General features: G+C 45.5%; 1 protein-coding gene across 3 annotated transcripts in view; it reads left to right on the top strand.

Annotated features, from left to right (window-relative positions):
* Positions 1-20,364, top strand: part of LOC106564724 (serine/threonine-protein kinase N1) — a 66,957-nt gene that overhangs the window by 34,003 nt on the left and 12,590 nt on the right. The window contains exon 1 of one of the 3 annotated variants that reach the window (XM_014131017.2): positions 5,317-5,638. The exons of 1 other annotated variant lie outside the window; for it this stretch is intronic. In XM_014131017.2, the coding sequence (XP_013986492.2) occupies positions 5,627-5,638 (12 nt within the window). In that variant the 5' untranslated portion in view covers positions 5,317-5,626. Of the gene's footprint in view, positions 1-5,316; positions 5,639-15,205; positions 15,548-20,364 lie in introns of those variants that run through there. One more of the 3 variants, XM_014131015.2, reaches the window with a different exon arrangement.

Here is a 20,364-nt window from a genome sequence, read left to right as displayed (position 1 = left end):
ACACTTCACGTAACGGTATATGGCCAGTGTGCATTTTGGCACTTTATTGAGCTGCCAAGCTTCCATCTACTCAGCGCTCACCTTAGAAGCAGTAACAGTAAGTTCACAGTAGTTGACAGTCCTCTCCGACTGGTGGTGTTGTATTGGGTGATAGTGTCCAGTCTTGCTGTAGCGCGACAAGGAAAGATGGGCTTTTTGCCATGTAAAGAGGACCCTCTTCAGGACTAATAGTGAATGCAAAAAAAAAAGTAATTCTATTAATGTTTTTTTGTGTTCATTTGATCTGCATCTTATATCGGTCCTTTTCAGTGGATTAAACGGCAATACAAAAACATCCGTAAAAGGCTAATATCAGCCGACAATATCGGTCAACCGATAAATCGGTCGTGCTCTAGATATGTAGATATCTTTGTTAAAATAGTACTATATTTCCCTTGACGGAGTGATGCTGAATGTAAAAAATGGCTCAACTTACCCCACTCTCCCCTAGGCTAATATGCACAAAGGTGTTGGAAAATTCTCTGAAGAGCCAAAAATAAATCTGAGAATTCTGGATCCTATTTTAACAGGTTGCACATCAAAATATATCGTACATTTCCTGGATATTTTAGATGAAATAGCTGACTTTTTTTAATCATAGGCTACCATCCCAGTTGTCTTACTTGGCATTGGGGGGAAAAATTCTAGAGCCCTGCCTCTAATGTAAAGTAACTGTCCATTAAACAATTTTTGAATTGTTGTATTTGTTGCTTTCGAGCAAAATAGTTAAATTTAACACGTTATGACTTTTTGTCCATATCGCCCAGTGGGCTCCCAGGCAGGCAGACAGGCAGTAGGTCTTCTCAGTTGGCTGGTAGTAACGGTTCAGCGGCACCGTGTTGCAGCCAGCCACTCTGCAGGAAACTGACCTCGTCCTCTCTCTTCCTCCCTGCCGTGTCACTGCGCCCCACAGCACACTGGGTAGTGGTGTGTGTGCCCTCTGTTCAGTATAGGCCTACTCTGCCAGGGGAATCAACCTTGAGCCACCCTGGTAAAGCTTAGCGTGGTAATCTCCAGGATTCACACACAAACTCAGCAAAAAAAGAAACATCCCTTTTTCAGGTCCCTGTCAATTCAAAGATATTTCGTAAAAATCTAAATAACTTCACAGATCTTCATTGTGAAAGGGTTTGAACACTGTTTCCCATGCTTGTTCAATGAACGGTAGGCAATTAAGGTCACAGTTATGAAAACGTAGGACACTAAAGAGGCCTTTCTACTGACTCTGAAAAACACCAAAAGAAAGATGCCCAGGGTTCCTGCTCATCTGCGTGAACATGCCTTAGGCATGCTGCATGGAGGCATGAGGACTGCAGATGTGGCCAGGGCAATAAATTGCAATGTCCGTACTGTGAGACGCCTAAGACAGCGCTACAGGGAGACAGGACAGACAGCTGATCGTCCTCGCAGCGGCAGACCACGTGTAACAACACCTGAACAGGATCGGTACATCCGAACATCACACCTGCGGGACAGGTACAGGATGGCAACAACAACTGCCTGAGTTACACCAGGAATGCACAATCCCTCCATCAGTGCTCAGACTGTCCGCAATAGGCTGAGAGAGGCTGGACTGAGGGCTTGTAGGCCTGTTGTAAGGCAGGTCCTCACCAGACATCACCGGAAACAACGTCGCCTATGGGCACAAACCCACCATCACTGGACCAGACAGGACTGGCAAAAAGTGCTCTTCACTGACGAGTCGCAGTTTTGTCTCACCAGGGGTGATGGTCGGATTCGTGTTTATTGTCGAAGGAATGAGCGTTTCACCGAGGCCTGTACTCTGGAGCGGGATCGTTTAGGAGGTGGAGGGTCCGTCATGGTCTGGGGCGGTGTGTCACAGCATCATCGGACTGAGCTTGTTGTCATTGCAGGAAATCTCAACGCTGTGCATTATAGGGAAGACATCCTCCTCCCCCATGTGGTACCCTTCCTGCAGGCTCATCCTGACATGACCCTCCAGCATGACAATGCCACCAGCCATACTGCTCGTTCTGTGCGTGATTTCCTTCAAGACAGGAATGTCAGTGTTCTGCCATGGCCAGCGAAGAGCTAGGATCTCAATCCCATTGAGCATGTCTGGGACCTGTTGGATCGGAGGGTGAGGGCTAGGGCCATTCCCCCCCAGAAATGTCCGGGAACTTGCAGGTGCCTTGGTGGAAGAGTGGGGTAACATCTCACAGCAAGCACTGGCAAATCTGGTGCTGTCCATGAGGAGGAGATGTACTGCAGTACTTAATGCAGCTGGTGGCCACACCAGATACTGACTGTTACTTTTGATTTTGACCCCCCCCCCTTTGTTCAGGGATACATTATTCCATTTCTGTTAGTCACATGTCTGTGGAACTTGTTCAGTTTATGTCTGTTGTTGAATCTTATGTTCACACATATTTACGCATGTTAAGTTTGCTGACAATAAACGCAGTTGACAGTGAGAGGACGTTTCTTTTTTTGCTGAGTTTATTATGCACTTTCTGCACACACACACACACACACACACACACACACACAAGGACTAGTATTTTCTACTTGTGATCCAGCTGTTATTGAAGAGTCTTTCAAACAACACAAGGAGAGCCCAGTAGTCCAGCTGTGACCATACAGAAACACTGGGGAGGGTCATTCTAGTTACAGTACCACTTTAAGAGGTCTTGCTCGCACACACACACCATTACCCAGAGTGCTGTGGGGCGCAGCGAGTTTAGTGTGTCCACCCCATACAGTATTCTCAATACAAATACCATTTCATTCAAGTGGTCTTACAGGAGTACACACACACACACGGCACTCCCTCAGAGGGCAGACCGGGGTACAATGAGGCCATTCATGTCCATTCACAGCGCTCCAGCTAAAGACCCAAGGCTAACGTGGCCCACTGCTCACCCGCCCTCCTTTCCTTAATCCCACTTTCCTTGGCTTCTCCAGCTTCAGACAGTGTGTGTGTGTGTGTGTGTGTGTGTGTGTGTGTGTGTGTGTGTGTGTGTGTGTGTGTGTGTGTGTATCCTCTCTTATTCTGCTGCTGTGTGTATCGGCACGCCACCACTGGCCCTGAGTTCTAAGGAAGTGTGTGTGTGTGTGTGTGTGTGTGTGAAGTTCTGAATTTAGTAGACCTCAATAGAAACCAAAGACAGACTTGTAGTTGGTGCAGTGTTGTAAAGGACACATGGTGTGTCTGGCTGTGATTGTAGCCTGCGGTGCTGAAATCATGATTACGACGGTCACCTGTTGGCCAGATGAGAGACTCACGTTGACGAGAGAGAGGGTGTGACTGTTGTACCAGTTGAAAAAATATATGGCAGCTAGAAATCCCAACTGGATGGTCTTCAGAGATAGATGGGAGAGGTTGAGGTAAAGTATACTGTCCGTGAAATGTACGTAGTATGTATGAGCTGGAAGTGGAAGCCTAAGTATTGTTGACCATTAGTTTACTCCAATTAGGGGAGGGGTTAGGGGAAAATAAAGCTAACCAGTACTGAGCAGCTTGGTGCTGCTGGTGGGGATGTATTGCCTCACTTGCAGTGAACTCTACTCCACCCAGCAACACAAGCTGCATTAACTCTAAATCCCACATCCCTCGCCTTTTCTCTCTCTCTCGATCTCTCTCGATCTCTTTCCCACACTGTCTAGCTAACACATGCTGAATGTCTGATTCCTGCTCTCCTCTCCCACACCTCTCTCTCACACTCCCTTGCACATGGTGAATTAAGTTTAACAATCATTCTACCCATCTCTCTTCCCCCCCTCTCATTCTGTCTCATTGCCTTTGTCCCCGGGCTCCTTGCCAGAGTAAATCCTCCCTCTCTCTCTCTCTCTCTCCTGTCCCTCTGCTGTCAGGCCAGGGTGTAGGGTTACTGCTCTGAAGCCTCTATGTCCCACTGCCCTGCCCTGTCCTCCCTCTCAGATGTGCTGACGGCTTCGGTACAGCAGGAGAGGACATGAGGCTTATGGTAAAGTTCAAAAGTTGATCTTCATGTCCCTCGTTCTGTCACTGTCTGTTTTTCTATAGTCCTCCTTTTATCTCCTTGTCGTCCCAACCGTCCTTTTCTTCGCCTGTCCTCTGTTACAGGGCTTTTCCAGAGCCATGTTTATCAGTATCACCTCACCAGCTCTCTTTCTCCTTCTACCAAATACCTTTCTCTTTCTGCTCTCTCTCTCTGGCTGTTTACAAGGCCTAGCAGTCTCTGTCCTCTGACCCAATATCCCCCCCCAAACACACTCACACTGTCTAGCTAACACATTCTGAATTTAGTCCCCACACCTCTCTCTCTCTCCCACACACACACACACACACACACTGTCTAGCTAACACATTCTGAATTTAGTCCTCTCCCACACCTCTCTCTCTCTCTCTCTCTCTCTCTCTCTCTCTCTCTCTCTCTCTCTCTCTCTCTCTCTCTCACACACACTGTCTAGCTAACACATTCTGAATGTAGTCCTCTCTCACCTCTCTCTCTCCCTCTCTCTCCCCCACACACACACTGTCTAGCTAACACATTCTGAATTTAGTCCTCTCTCTCTCTCACACACACACACTGTCTAGCTAACACATTCTCAATTTAGTCCTCTCCCACACCTCTCTCTCTCTCTCTCTCCCACACACACACTGTCTAGCTAACACATTCTGAATTTAGTCCTCTCCCACACTTTTTCCTCTCTCTCTCCCACACACACACACTTTAGCTAACACAACACACACTCACACACCACACACACACACACACACACACACACACACACACACACACACACACACACACACACACACACACACACACACACACACACACTGTCTAGCTAACACATTCTGAATGTAGTCCTCTCCCACCTCTCTCTCTCTCTCTCTCTCTCTCTCTCTCCCACACACACACACTGTCTAGTTAACACATTCTGAATTTAGTCCTCTCCCACCTCTCTCTCTCTCTCTCTCCCACACACACACACACACACACACACACACACACACACACACACACACACACACACACACACACACACACACTGTCTAGCTAACACATTCTGAATTTAGTCCTCTCCCACCTCTCTCTCTCTCTCTCTCCCACACACACACACACACACACACACTGTCTAGCTAACATGCTGAATTTAGTCCTCTCCCACACCTCTCTCTCTCCCACACACACACACACACACACACACACACACACACACACACACACACATTGTCTAGCTAACACATTCTGAATTTAGTCCTCTCTCTCTCTCCCTCCTCTCTCTCTCTCTCTCTCTCTCTCTCACACTCACACTGTCTAGCTAACACATGCTGAATTTAGTCTGATTCCTGCTCTCCTCTCCCACACCTCTCTCTCACACTCCCTTGCACATGGTGAATTAAGTTTAACAATCATTCTACCCATCTCTCTTCCCCCCCTCTCATTCTGTCTCATTGCCTTTGTCCCCGGGCTCCTTGCCAGAGTAAATCCTCCCTCTCTCTCTCTCTCTCCCTCCCTCTGTCCCTCTGCTGTCAGGCCAGGGTGTAGGGTTACTGCTCTGAAGCCTCTATGTCCCACTGCCCTGCCCTGTCCTCCCTCTCAGATGTGCTGACGGCTTCGGTACAGCAGGAGAGGACATGAGGCTTATGGTAAAGTTCAAAAGTTGATCTTCATGTCCCTCGTTCTGTCACTGTCTGTTTTTCTATAGTCCTCCTTTTATCTCCTTGTCGTCCCAACCGTCCTTTTCTTCGCCTGTCCTCTGTTACAGGGCTTTTCCAGAGCCATGTCTATCAGTATCACCTCACCAGCTCTCTTTCTCCGTCTACCAAATACACCTCTCTCAATTCAATTCAGGGGGCTTTATTGGCATGGGAAACATATGTTAACATTGCCAACGCAGGTGAAGTAGGTAATATACAAAAGTGAAATAAACAATAAAAATGAACAGTAAACATTGCACATACAGAAGTTTCAAAAGAATAAAGACATTTCAAATGTCATTATGTGTATATATATATATATATACAGTGTTGTAACAATGTACAAATGGTTAAAGTACAAAAGGAAAATAAATAAGCATAAATATGGGTTCTATTTACAATGGTGTTTGTTCTTCACTGGTTGACCTTTTCTTGTGGCAACAGGTCACAAATCTTGCTGCTGTGATGGCACACTGTGGTATTTCACCCAGTAGATATGGGAGTTTATCAAAATTGGGTTTGTTTTCGAATTCTTTGTGGATCTGTGTAATCTGAGGGAAATATGTGTCTCTAATATGGTCATACAATGGGCAGGAGGTTAGGAAGTGCAGCTCAGTTTCCACCTCCTTTTGTGGGCAGTGTGCACATAGCCTGTCTTCTCTTGAGATCCAGGTCTGCCTTTCTCAATAGCAAGGCTATGCTCACTGAGTCTGTACATAGTCAAAGCTTTCCTTCATTTTGGGTCAGTCACAGTGGTCAGGTATTCTGCCGCTGTGTGCTCTCTGTTTAGGGCCAAATAGCATTCTAGTTTGCTCAGTTTTTTGTTAATTCTTTCCAATGTGTCAAGTAATTATCTTTTTGTTTTCTCATGATTTGGTTGGATCTAGTTGTGTTGCTGTGGCTCTGTGGGGTGTGTTTGTGAACAGAGCCCCAGGACCAGCTTGCTTAGGGGACTCTTCTCCAGGTTCATCTCTCTGTAGGTGAGGCTCTCTCTCTCTTTACAAGGCCTAGCACTCACACGCTTTTCTCGGTCTCTTTCCTCTGGCCCTATCTCTGTTCAGAGGTTCTCCTGGCCTGTCACATAGAAGGGCTCGTTGGGAGAACCTCTCCTTCTCTTCCCAACCTTTAGTCACCTGTCTTCATCTCCTCTCAGCCTAGAGGAGTAAAGGACTGAGGAGGACAGTAAACAACACACTGGCTCAGGAGGCCGCTACCTGTAGAATATCAAAGTAAAACGCTTTAGAAGTGGACCATATTGAAGGACCTTATCACCTCCAGAAGTCTGTGTTGTACTTTCTCCTTTGCGACGGTACATCCTACTACAGTCCAGTGTACAGTAGCCTGGTATCCACAGGCGACAGAGCAAATTATGTAGAGGGGTGTAGTGAGCCTATCTGCACTCCTAGTAGATGTGATTGCCTGCTAAGCCTGATCCCTCCCAGGTCCTGCTGCTGTCACCACACAGTACAGTTTCATCTACAGTAGGACGCATAGATATGACGGACTCGCATCATTAATCCCCAATATAAGTTATCCTGTGGTTGCCTGCTAGGCTAGCCCTGATCCCTCCCAGGTCTTGCTGACGTCACCACACAGACATCCCAGGAATCCACCCCTCCAGATGTTTCTACTATGACTCATGATTCAGAGAGGAAGGAGGGGGGAGGGGGGGGGGTTACTCTGTTCAGTTCAGTGTAGGCTGGAGGATTAACTCTGGGCTTGTCATTCCAATTAGGAGCACAGTTCATCCCAGTCTCTTCCACTAGCAGACGCCGTAACACTGCAGCTAGCTCGCACTGGTTTATTCATAACTAGTCTCTATAATTCATCTTTCCCCCCTACTTAGTGCTTATACATCCTCACCTCGATACTCTCTGCATAGCCTACATTATATGCAGAAAGAGAGAGGGAGATTTGGTTCAGGTTCACACACTGACTTATTTATCTGGTACAGTGAGTGAATTACACACTTAGGCTTACATTAATTATGCTTATGAGAATTGTCTGTTCGTAGAGGTGAAATATCGTGGGAACAGAAACATCCTGTGTTATGTCATTTTCGTCAGCCGGTTATAACAAGTCATAATTCCTCTGTATTTAGGCCCTATATGTTATTCTTCTACAATAGTGTATTGTTGTGGTTGAGAGGAGACATAGAGAGGGGAGTTGTGTGTCTCCCTCAGGGCCTTGTGGGCCAGACTTCTAACTAACAGAAGGAGAGAGGATGTGGGGGAGGGAGAACGGGAGCCATCCATGTTTCAGTCTGTATGTTTACGTGATAATGAAGTCAATGTTCGGTCGAGACAAACCACAGATGTAGAGTTCTGGCATAGAGTCCTCGACTAACCTGTACCCCGCACATTGACTCTGTACTGGTACCCCCTGTATGTTACTTTTTGATTGATTCTATTTTTTATTTTATTTTTTACTTTCGTTTATTTAGTAAATATTTTCTTAACTCTTTCTTGAACTGCGTTGTTGGTTAAGGGCTTGTAAGTAAGCATTTCACGGTAAGGTCTACACCTGTTGTATTTGGCGCAAGTGCCAAATACAATTTGATTTGATTAGAGAGAATATGGAACTCACCCATCGAGATCATCCCAATTCAGTCGGATGTACTTGCCACACAATAGAAATCAATGTTTTAATATTGTCTGTCATGATGAAAGACTGTCTAACCCTATCTAAAATGTATCCTTGATGCTGCTGTTCCCCCATTCTCTTCACTCTGATGCTGTTTATTATTTGTGACTACTAGCTATCCAGGAAGTCTCAGGAGTGTGTTGTTGAACTTAATTGTTTTTGTTGTTGTAGAGCAGTACAATAGTAGGGGATTGGTTCTCCTGATCTCCCCCAGTGTGTCAACGTGACCCGAACTCAGACAGAACACAAGACATATTTAATAGTCAATCACTCCATTAAATCTTCATTCAAGTCAGGCCTCCCAGACAACACATTGTGTGCACACACACATGCACGCACGCAGACTGTGTGTCTGTGTCATTGTGCCTTTAGGTTGTCTTTGTCTGTGGTTAGGTCTTGCATGTCTGTGTTTATCAGTGTACAGTATTTGATATTAGGTGCAAGCATATAAAATGTATTTAAAATAGTTTATACAGGACTTCTGCCAATGTCCATTTGGCATTGTGCGCACGCACACACACACATTGGGGTGTGAAAGGCCTGTGCACCCACTTGTCACTGCTCTGTTGGCGACACTAGTTTCACACCTCATCACTGCAGAGTGAATGCAGCTTTCACAGGTGTCTAGTAGTGGGACACACAGCACGGTGCATGGTGTAATAGCATGTAAGGGCCCTCCAGGGAGAGATTCTACCCTAACGGCTGGTCTAGGATCAGCTGTTACTACCTATGCCATCTGTTATCATAAGGACTAAAATTACAAGACCTGTCTTGGAACAGAACTGAGGCCATATTTACTACGTTGTGCAGCATACTATGACATAGGCCTATATCTGATTCTTCATGAACAGTGTTAATTCAACAAGACTGTCAACATGCCTTTACAGCAGGAAACCTTCCACCACTTGTCAAACAAGTGTCAAGTTCAACTAATCCCGCCCTCAGATGTATTAGCCTACTGACTCCAGGCCTTGGGATAATTGACAGGTGTCTAGCCCACTCACTGACTCAGCATGGGAGAGAGACAGTGAGTGATGGACAGGCTGGTGTGGTGAGCCATGGGCTCAGCTGGCGGTGTGTGTGTTATACTGTTGCAACTGCTGCCAAGGCCTTCAGTCTCTGTGGGCTTCTCTAGGGCTTGTTTTTCTCCATCTGTCCATCTCTCTCTCCTTTGCTCTTTCGCTTGCTCTCTCTCCCTCCCTCCATGTCTCTCCTTCTCTCTCTCCTCCCTCTATGCCACAGTATGAGTTATTCAGATGGTTCACTGTTTATGGATATGAGCCACTTCACCACCAGACCTCGCTCTGTTTACATCCCAGGTGGGAATGTTTGTCCTTCAAACATCTCTCCCCGCTTTTCCTCTCCGCGGGCCTTTCTCCCTCCCTCCGACCATAAAAAAGGAATAGTAACACAATAACAAGGCTATATACAATGAGTACCGGTACCGAGTCAATGTGCAGGGGTACGAGGTAGTTGAGGTGATTTGAGGTATGTACAGTTGAAGTCCGAAGTTTACATACACTTAGGTTGGGGTCATTGAAACTCGTTTTTCAACCACTCCACAAATTTCTAAACTATAGTTTTGGCAAGTCGGTTAGGACATCTACTTTGTGCATGACACAAGTACAAACAATAGTACGCAAGTATAAACACCATGGGACCACGCAGCCGTCCTACTCCTCAGGAAGGAGATGCATTCTGTCTCCTAGAGATAAACGTACTTTTGTGCGAAAAGTGCAAATCAATCCCAGCACAACAGCAAAGGACCTTGTGAAGATGCTGGAGGAAACGGGTACAAAGTATCTATATCCACAGTAAAACGAGTCCTATATCGACATAACCTGAAAGGCCGCTCAGCAAGGAAGAAGCCACTGCTCCAAAACCGCCATAAAAAAGCCAGACTACGGTTTGCAACTGCACATGGGGACAAAGATCGTACTTTTTGGACAAATGTCCTCTGGTCTGATGAAACAAAAATATAACTATTTGGCCATAATGACCATCGTTATGTTTGGAGGAAAAAGGGGGAGGCTTGCAAGCAGAAGTACACCATCCCAACTGTGAAGCACGTGGGTGGCAGCAACATGTTGTGGGGGTGCTTTGCTGCAGGAGGGACTGGTGCACTTCACAAAATAGATGGCATCATGAGGATGGAAAATTATGTGGATATATTGAAGCAACATCTCAAGACATCAGTCAGAGAGTTGAAGCTTGATCGCAAATGGGTCTTCCAAATGAACAATGACCCCAAGCATACTTCCAAAGTTGTGGCAAAATGGCCTAAGGACAACAAAATCAAGGTATTGGAGTGGCCATCACAAAGCCCTGACCTCAATCCCATAGAAAATATGTGGGCAGAACTGAAAAAGCGTGTGCGAGCAAGGATGTCTACAAACCTGACTCAGTTACACCAGCTCTGTCAGGAGGAATGGGCCAAATTTCACCAAACTTATTGTGGGAAGCTTGTGGAAGGCTCCCCAAAACGTTTGATCCAAGTTAAACAATTTAAAGGCAATGCTACCAAATACTAATTGAGTGTATGTAAACTTCTGACCCACTGGGAATGTGATGAAAGAAATAAAAGCTGAAATAAATAATTTTCTCTACTATTATTCTCACATTTCACATTCTTAAAGTAAAGTGGTGATCCTAACTAACCTAAGACAGGGAATTTTTACTAGGAATAAATGTCAGGAATTGTGAAACTGAGTGTAAATGTATTTGGCTAAGTGTATGTAAACTTCCGACTCCAACTGTAGGTAGGGGTAAAAGTGAAAAGGCAATCAGGATAGATAATAAACACAGTAGCAGCAACGAGTGTGAAAGTGTGTGTGTGTGTGTGTGTGTGTGTGTGTGTGGCGTCATTATGCATGCACGTGTTTTTGTGTTTGTGAGAGTATGTGTGTCAGTGTAGTATATGTGTGTGTGTAGAGTCTAGTGAGTGTGCAACAAAAAATAAGGGGGTCAATGCAAGTAGTCCAGGTAGTCATTTGATGTACTGTTCCGCAGTCATGTGACTTGGGGGTTGGGCTGGGCGATATGGCCAAAATCTCATATCCCGATATAGGTCATTTCATATCCCGATAATGATACATAACATGATACAGCACATTCTGTAAATTCAATGAATAAGTAGTTTGTATAAAATGACCACATGTAAAGACATATTTCTTATTACAGGCTCAGTTGGTAGAGCATGGTGTTTGCAACGCCAGGGTTGTGGGTTCGATTCCCACGGGGGACCAGTACGGAGAAAAAAATGTATGAAATGTTAGCATTCACTACTGTAATTCGCTCTGGATAAGAGCGTCTGCTAAACGACTAAAATGTAAATGTATGTTGAATTATACTCAACAATAAAAGGTTCTTACTCATTTCATTATTTCTCCTTTTATTTAGAACCTTCGTGCAAATTTTCAATTAAGCATGTAACTAAATATCAAATATTAATGTATAAAATCTAAAAAGGTTAATAGAAAACACTTCAACTATAGTTGCAAACAAAATTAATATAGGCCTAAAATATATATATATATAGCTCGTACCTAAAAGAGGGGCTACTTCGGTCGCATGGACGTGGTTTGGGTATGAAAAGTCTGACACGGACCAGAAAACCATCTTCTGCAAAATATGCAGCAGGCCGGTCCTGACAACAGGCTTAAACACCACTAACCTATTTGACCACCTACGCAAGAATAATATGAAACAGTATGGAGAGAGTCTACGGATGAGACCCAAAAAAGTACAGTCGTGCTCAAAACAAACCCCCCGACTCAGACGTTGCAAGAGGCTTTTGCCCGCGGCACACCATATGGCAAAGCATCACGAAGATGGAAGGAGATAACAGCTGCGGTTACAACTTATATCTGCAAAGACATGGCCCCAATTTACATGGTTGAGAAACGGGGGTTTCGTGAGGTGGTGGTAACACTTGACCCAAGGTACCAAATGCAAATTGATATGTGACACATATTAATGCCAAAATAACATGCAAAACAGGCAAGCCCCCAAAAATATATATTTTAGGCCTATATTAATTTTGTTTGCAACTATAGTTGAAGTGTTTTCTATTAACCTTTTTAGATTTTATACATTAATATTTTATATTTAGTTACATGCTTAATTGAAAATTTGCACGAAGGTTCTAAATAAAAGGAGAAATAATGAAATGAGTAAGAACCTTTTATTGTTGAGTATAATTCAACATGTAATAAGAAATGGGCCTTTACTTGTGGTCATTTTATACAAACTACTTATTCATTGAATTTACAGAATGTGCTGTATCATGTTAATGTATCATTATCGGGATATGAGATTTTGGCCATATCGCCCAGCCCTAGTCTGAACTACATTGTAGTCCTATTCTTCAGCTCAAACACTTGTCTGGGGTTTTGTTGTCACAACCTACCTGAAGATTGTGACTGTGCAGCTGACAAAGGTAGAAACATTTTTCTCTCTACCTACACCTGAATGAAATAAATACTGAACATAAACCTTGAATCTCCTTTTTGAGTGCGGACCAGCTTAACAATTTGGTCTGACAATACTGTCATTAGCTAAATGTAAATGTAATGTAAATGTAATACTGTCATTAGCTGTAACCCGGTGAGAATACCCAGTGTTAAAGCCCCTGGTGTTTGACACTGTCTTATGTTAGGCTAAATCTGTGTGTTGACAGGCTTAAGTGTTGTGTATTTTTTTATTTTACCTTTATTTAACTAGGCAAGTCAGTTAAGAACAAATTCTTATTTTCAACGATGGCCAGGTGAGGAGTCAGTGCTCCACCCATATGATGTGTCCCAAATGGCATCCGATTACCTTTATAGGGCACTACTTTTGACAAGAGTAGTGCACTATAAAGGGAATAGGGAGCTATTTGGGATGTATAGCGCATTCGGAAAGTATTCAGACCCCTTGTCTTTTTCCACATTTTGTTACGTTACGGCCTTATTCTAAAATGGATTCAATAGTTTTTCCCTCATCAATCTACACACAATACCCCATAGTTATTTTTTTTATGCAAATGTATAAAAATAAACTTATCACATTTACATCAGTTTTCAGACCCTTTACTCAGTACTTTTGGCAGCGATTACAGCCTCGAGTCTTCTTGGGTATGGCGCTGTAAGCTTGGCACCTGTATTTGGGGAGTTTCACCCATTCTTCTCTGCAGATCCTCTCAAGCTCTGTCAGGTTGGATGGAGAGCGTCGCTGCACAGCTGTTTGCAGTTCTTTCCAGAGATGTTTGATCGGGTTCACGTCCGTGCTTTGGCTGGGCCACTCAAGGACATTGAGACTTGTCCCGAAACCTTTCCTGCGTTGTCTTGGCTGTGTGCTTAGGGTTGTTGTCCTATTGGAAGGTGAACCTTCGCCCCAGTCTGAGAACCTGCTCCTCAGCGCTCAGGACTTCATCAAGGATCTCTGTACTTTGCTCCGTTCATCTTTCCCTCGATCCTGACTAGTCTCCCAGTCCTTGCCACTGAAAAACATCCCTACAGCATGATGTTGCTGCCACCACCATGCTTCACCGTAGGGATGGTGCCAGGTTTCCTCCAGATGTGACGCTTGGCATTCAGTACAAAGGTGCCTTTTGGCAAACTCCAAGTGGGCTGTCATGTGCCTTTTCCTGAGGAGTGGCTTCCGTCTGGCCAATCTACCATGAAGGCCTGATTTGGTGCAGTGCTGCAGAGATGGTTGTTCTTCTGGAAGGTTCTCCCATCTCCACACAGGAGCTCTGTCAGAGTGACCATCGGGTTCTTGGTCGCCTCTCTGACCAAGGCACTTCTCCACCGATTGCTCATTTTGGACGGGTGACCAGCTCTAGGAAGAGTCATGGTGGTTCCAAACTTCTTCCATTTAAGAATGATGGAGGCCGCTGTGTTCTTGAATGGACCTTCAATGCTGCAGAAATGTTTTGGTACCCTTCCCCAGATCTGTGCCTCGACACAATCCTGTCTCGCAGCTCTACGGACTACTCCTTCGACCTCATGGCTTGGTTTTTGCTCTGACATGTCTGTCAACTGTGGGACCTTATATAGACAGGCGTGTGCCTTTCCAAATCATGTCCAATCAATTGAATTTACCACAGGTGGACTCCAATCAAGTTGTAGAAACATCTCAAGGATGATCAATGGAAACAGGATGCACCTGAGCTCAATTTCAAGTCTCATAGCAAAGGGTCTGAGTTCTTATGTAAATAAAGTATTTCTGTTTTTTATTTGTAATAAATATGCAAAAATGTATGAACCTGATTTCGCTTTGTCATTATGGGGTCTTGTGGGTAGATTGATGAGGATTTATTATTATTTTTTATCCATTTATTATTATTTTTTATCCATTTTAGTATAATGCTGTAACCTAACAAAATGTGGGAAAAAGTCATGGGGTCTGAGTACTTCCCGAATCACTGTACCTAGGGTTTGCATAACGGAACATTGCTCTCCTCTGATGTGCTGAACTATGTGCTTTTTAAACACGATGGGGAAGCCAGGGAGAGATGGAAGGAGAAAGCGCCAGGATAATTTTCTAGACTTCCCCCTCCTTCTCTCCCTCCCTCCCTCTCCTTTCCTCCTTCCCTTCATCCGTCAGGCCTTATCTGAGCTGGGGGAGGATGAGTGATGTAGTGGTGCTAGAGCCTCTCTTGTCTGTTTTCTCTCGCTCTCTCCCTCCCCCTACATCTTTTTCTCAGTACCTCTGTTATTATGCCCTCTGGTCATATTTTCTGTCACACACAATGAGCACATAGAACTGCTCTCCTCTCCCTCTGATGTTCAGTCTCTAGACCGACCCTGCCTAAATGAATGTTTACAATTAGACAGTCTTGCTCTCTCTCCCTCTCGCTTTTTGGCTCTCTTTCCTGCTCTCTCTCTTTCTCAAAGACCAGGAAGCTGTGCAGGGTAGAGATCTGTCACACTCGGTCTCTGTCTTTTTTTTCTTTCCGTCTGTCTAAGGGCTCGTGTTCTTTTCTCGTCTCTCAACCAGGCAGCCTTTTCCCTCTCTAGTTCTCCTGTAGTTTCCTTTTTCTCTCTCTTCCCTTTTGAAGAGGGAAGTTGGCGGTGAATTTGAGCAGGGAGAGATAAAGCAGTGCTCTAGGGGGGAGACTTTCAGAGAGAGAGGTAGGGAGGGAGCAAGAGAAGGAGGGTGATGGCGAGCGAAGAGGCGATGGGGGAGAGCCCGGGGGAGCGGTCGGAAGACGGCGGTCACCCTGACACAGCGGTAGGGTTCAGAGGGCGTGTATGTACTGTGCTGTACTGTCTGTGTGTTGCTGTAGTCAGCGTTTGTGCCTTCTTTCCCATGGCTTTGGGTCTGTCTGTCCGTCTGTCTGTCCAATATGTGTTTCATTTTGTGTCTTGGTACATTCAATTCACAAGTGTCTGTATTTTTGAGTTTCTGGGTCTCTCTTGTTTATGTCAGTTTGCCTTACAGGCAGCTGTTTACTTCCTGTATTGTCTGCTTACTATTCCTTCCCTCCATGTCCACTTCTCATAATGTTTTTAAATTGCTTTCTATTTTTTGTCTCTAACCGAATGACTAGGCTATTTCTCCTCTTGTCTGGGTCTCCCTCTCCTCTTTGTCCTCCTGGCTATATTTGTTTTGTCCTCCGTCCGTCTCGTTCTGTCCTCTCTCTCTCCATGTCACATTGGCCCAGCTGTGCGTCATCTGCCTCTCTTCCTGTCCCCCTCGTGCTGCTTCTCTTTGTTTGTGTTGGCTTTCCACTTCCCCTCTCTCTTTCACTCCGCATGCTCCCTCGCTTTCTCTCTCTGGCCACTCGTCCTAGAGCCATTTTCTGTCCCTCTTTCTTTCACACTGCTCGTCCTGGCTCCCTCTCTTTCTCTTGCATTGTGTTCCCTCTGTCTCCTCTACTTATCCTAGCATCTTTTATCTCACTACTCTCGCTCTCTCACGGTCCTCTACTAGTCTAGCTGCCTTTCTCTCTATTTCTGTCTCTCCCTTCATCTCTCTCTCTCTCTCTCATTACTGCAGGGCTGGAGCCACTGAGAGACATACGGGCAGTAAAGCTGCAGGTGTGAGCTCTTGTTCTCTCTTTCACCCTGCCTCCCTCCCTCTCTCCCTCTCTCTCTCTCTGCAAGCCCTGGGGATGACATGCTCTTTCCACTTGTTTTCTCTGTCTCTCAACATCTCCCCCGTCTGCCTTCTCATCCAGTTTATATGTGGTAACTGGTTATTCCCTGCAGTTGAAAGTAGGCGAACAGAAAGACGTGACCATGTTGCACTTGATGAGAGGGAAAGTTGATTAGGCGTACTAAGTTAGTACAGGAACCCTATTTCAAAAAGCAGCCATTGTACCTGCATACGCGCACACATTTTTCTGTATACGTGCCTGTGTGTTTGTGTGTGTTCACCAGCCACGGCCCCATACATAGTGTGTGTGGGAGATGGTGTGTGTGTGTTTATACACTGTGTAGACTGCCAAGAAGTGGGAGCACAGAGAGAGAACCTTTCTGTTTACCTCATGAGAGGCCCTCTGCTCTAACTGTATATTGACTGTACTCTCTCCCTCATCAAGACACAGAACACACTCCCTCTGGATGTCACACACACACTCCTGTCAGAGAGACTCTGTGTACCATAAAGACGGGTGTAATAAATATCTGCTCTTTATTTGGGTCCGGCAACCAGGACGTACAGACTCTGTCAGTGCTGCTGCTTTGGCACCTTGATCAAGTTTTTCACTGAAGTTTGTATATGTCTGGTGACCCTAGAAGACTTCCCAAGATGGACGACCTGTGAGCTCCATTACATCACAATGGAATGGAGTCGCAGGGGAGTGTCAGTGGTTCACGGCGGTGTATCTGGGTTCTCTGGCTTCACACACACACACACACACACACACACACACACACACACACACACACACACACACACACACACACACACACACACACACACACACACACACACACACACACACACACGACAGGATGAAGTATGAGTCCAGTCAGTACACAGATCACACCCTCTACAATAACAATACCCTGGCAATGGGTCATAGGTGTCGACACACTCCAGAGACCTGCTGTAATGTAGAGAGTTTAAGTCAGGCCAAGGGAGGGGATTTTGGTGTGTGTGAGTGAGTGTCAGCTTTCTGTGTGTGAGCGTGGGCGACAGTATCTGATGCCAGCAGTGTGTGTTGACAGTATCTCTGTTCAAATCGTTATCTCGGAGAAGGAAACTCTGGCGGACTGTTTTCCATCGTGAGCTGATGACATTCTAGTGCACTCTGACCATGTTCCCTCTCTTCTCTTCAGTTCCCTCTCTTCTCTCTGTCCTCCACTGGTCTTATTGAATAAACCTCTATTAGCGTATAGCTAACGGCACCACTATCTATTGAATTAGCCAGTCATTACCTCTATGCACTTATCGGTACTTACTGCGTTGGGGATACCAGATGGCTACTTAGTACACATTGGTGCAGTTGTGTGAAAGTCCTAGCGGGTCTAGGAGCAGCTGGACAACTTGCAGTGTTGACGATGATATAGGCCTAATTCAATTGCCATTTAATTGGAGCTCTGGTGGTGCAGTAACTGGAGAAGGATGAAGTTGCCCTACGAAGTTGCCCTTACACTGATCTAAGGTCAGTTTTGTGTTTTCCCCACTAATGGTCAAGGTCAGGATTTGGACCTAGCTGATCCTAGATCTGTGGCGAAGGGCAACTTTTACCCATAGTAACCTCACACACTAACTTCCTCTATCGGGGTTACTATCTTTTGTGTTCAGCTGCAAACCCCCCCCACACACACACACACACACACACACACACACACACACACACACACACACACTCTCTATATATAAAGGACATCTCTTTGTGGTATCAAATCATTCTTTATTTGTCACATGCGCTGAATACAACAATTGTAGACCTTACCGTGAAATTCTTACTTTCAAGCCCTTAACCAACAGTGCAGTTCAAGAAGAGTTAAGAAAATATTTACTAAATAATCAACCTTGGCCTTCCTGTGTTAAGGGCCAGCTCAGCTAACCTGGGTACCAGACTCTTTCTGCGTTCAACAACACTGGTTACATCATTGCCTTGCCAGTTGCCACACTGATGTGGATAGACAACAAGTTTACTAAAGCAGAAACAGACTGGCAGCATGGCTACAGTTCAGACATCCTGTGTACCAGACTCTTTCTGCGTTCAACAACACTGCCTTGCCAGCACACACGACGACACCAAGTTCCTGAAGCAGAAACAGACATGTGTTCAGTTCAGGCGTCCTCTAGGCCTATGATGTGGCAGAAGTAGAACACAACAAAGCAGCACAGTCATGCTGAAACCCCAGTCAACTCAACACCCACTGCCTTCTACACTACAGTACAGTGTTTCCTTATCCAGGCTAGCAGTACAGTGCAGTGAGTGCACCAGCCAGTCTGCAGAGCGAGAGGTTTTCTCATCTCGCTCTCCTCCTCCGTGCTTTACAGACACAGCAGCAAACTTTATCTTTAATTCAGGTTGTGTCGGCCCGAAGTCCTTGCAAACCTCCCACCCACTCAGTCTGGGCCCGGAGCACCTCCCCAGGGTCCTAGAGCCACACTAACTGCTAGCATTAGCCTCTCCTATCATATCAGATGGATGTTGGGACAAGCTAGCCATTCGCCCCAGGGTTCTAGAGTGAGTTCACTAGGAACCACAGGCAGGGAGTGCTAAGGGCTAACTTTAGGTTAGCCGCGCCTATCATATCAGATGGATGTTGGCGCTAGCTAGCCGTTAGCCTCTTCCTGTCAGATGATCTGGATGAGGCGCTTGCTAACCGTTAGCCTCCCTTCCTCCTCCTTTCCTGTAATGTGAGCTGACAGCCGGGGCAAGGATGCTCTCTTGCTCTCTGCTCTGCTCGGTTTCTCCTCCCTCTTGTTAAAGAGTAGTGGTTAGCTTTTAGTGGCCACTGCACTCAGTCTAGTGCACATTATGAGCTCAGAGGAAGTCAAAGGTCAAAAAGGCACATCCTCCCATACTTATTTGACTGGCCACGTTCCAGTAGTTTTGAAGTGTGTCCTTCCATCCTTCGATAAGGTAATCACTAATCACGGATGTTACACGTTTTGATTGGTGAAAGCCAAGGGTTCACACCTTTCCCACTCTCAGCCATGTCTATTATTAGCTAGGTTTCCATGCAATTGGCAAAAATATTCTAAAATCTGCATAAAGAAAATATGAACATTTTCTCACCAGTTGTTTCCAGTAAACTGACTTGTTGCAGATAAAAATCAGTGCGTGATGATGTAGTGCACACACACTTTACTTTTTACAAAATAATTAAAGAGCAGCAGTAAAATAACAATAGTGAGGCTATATACAGGGGGTACCGGTACAGAGTCAATGTGCGGGGGCACCGGTTAGTTGAGGTAATTGAGGTAATATGAACATGTAGAGTTATTAAAGTGACTTATGCATAGATAATAACAGAGTAGCAGCAGTGTAAAATAAGGGAGGGGGGGGGGGGGGCAATGCAAGTAGTCTCGGTAGCCATTTGATTAGCTGTTCAGGAGTCTTATGGCTTGGGGATGCTGTTTAGAAGCCTCTTGGACTGAGACTTGGCGATCCGGTACCGCTTGCCGTGCGGTAGCAGAGAGGACAGTCTATGATTAGGGTGGCTGAAGTCTTTGACAATTTTTTGGGCCTTCCTCTGACACCGCCTGGTATAGAGGTCCTGGATGGCAGGAAGCTTCGCCCCAGTGATGTACTGGGCCGTACACACTACCCTCTGTAGCGCCTTGCGGTCGGAGGCCGAGCAGTTGCCGTACCAGGCAGTGATGCAACAAGTCAGGATTCTCTCGATGGCGCAGCGGTAGAACCTTTTGAGGATCTGAGGACCCATGCCAAATCTTCTCAGTCTCCTGAGGGGGAATAGCTTTTGTTGTGTCCTCTTCATGACTGTCTTGGTGTGCTTGGACCATGTTAGTTTGTTGGTGATGTGGACACCAAGGAACTTTAAGCTCTCAACCTGCTCCACCATAGCCCCTTCGATGAGAATGGAGGCGAGCTCAGTCCTCCTTTTCCTGTAGTCCAC

The sequence above is a fragment of the Salmo salar genome, chromosome ssa12 (assembly GCF_905237065.1).
Source record: "Salmo salar chromosome ssa12, Ssal_v3.1, whole genome shotgun sequence".
Taxonomy (NCBI): domain Eukaryota; kingdom Metazoa; phylum Chordata; class Actinopteri; order Salmoniformes; family Salmonidae; genus Salmo; species Salmo salar.
Note: the sequence above shows the minus strand (reverse complement) of the source record. Positions and strands in the feature narration are given on the sequence as shown.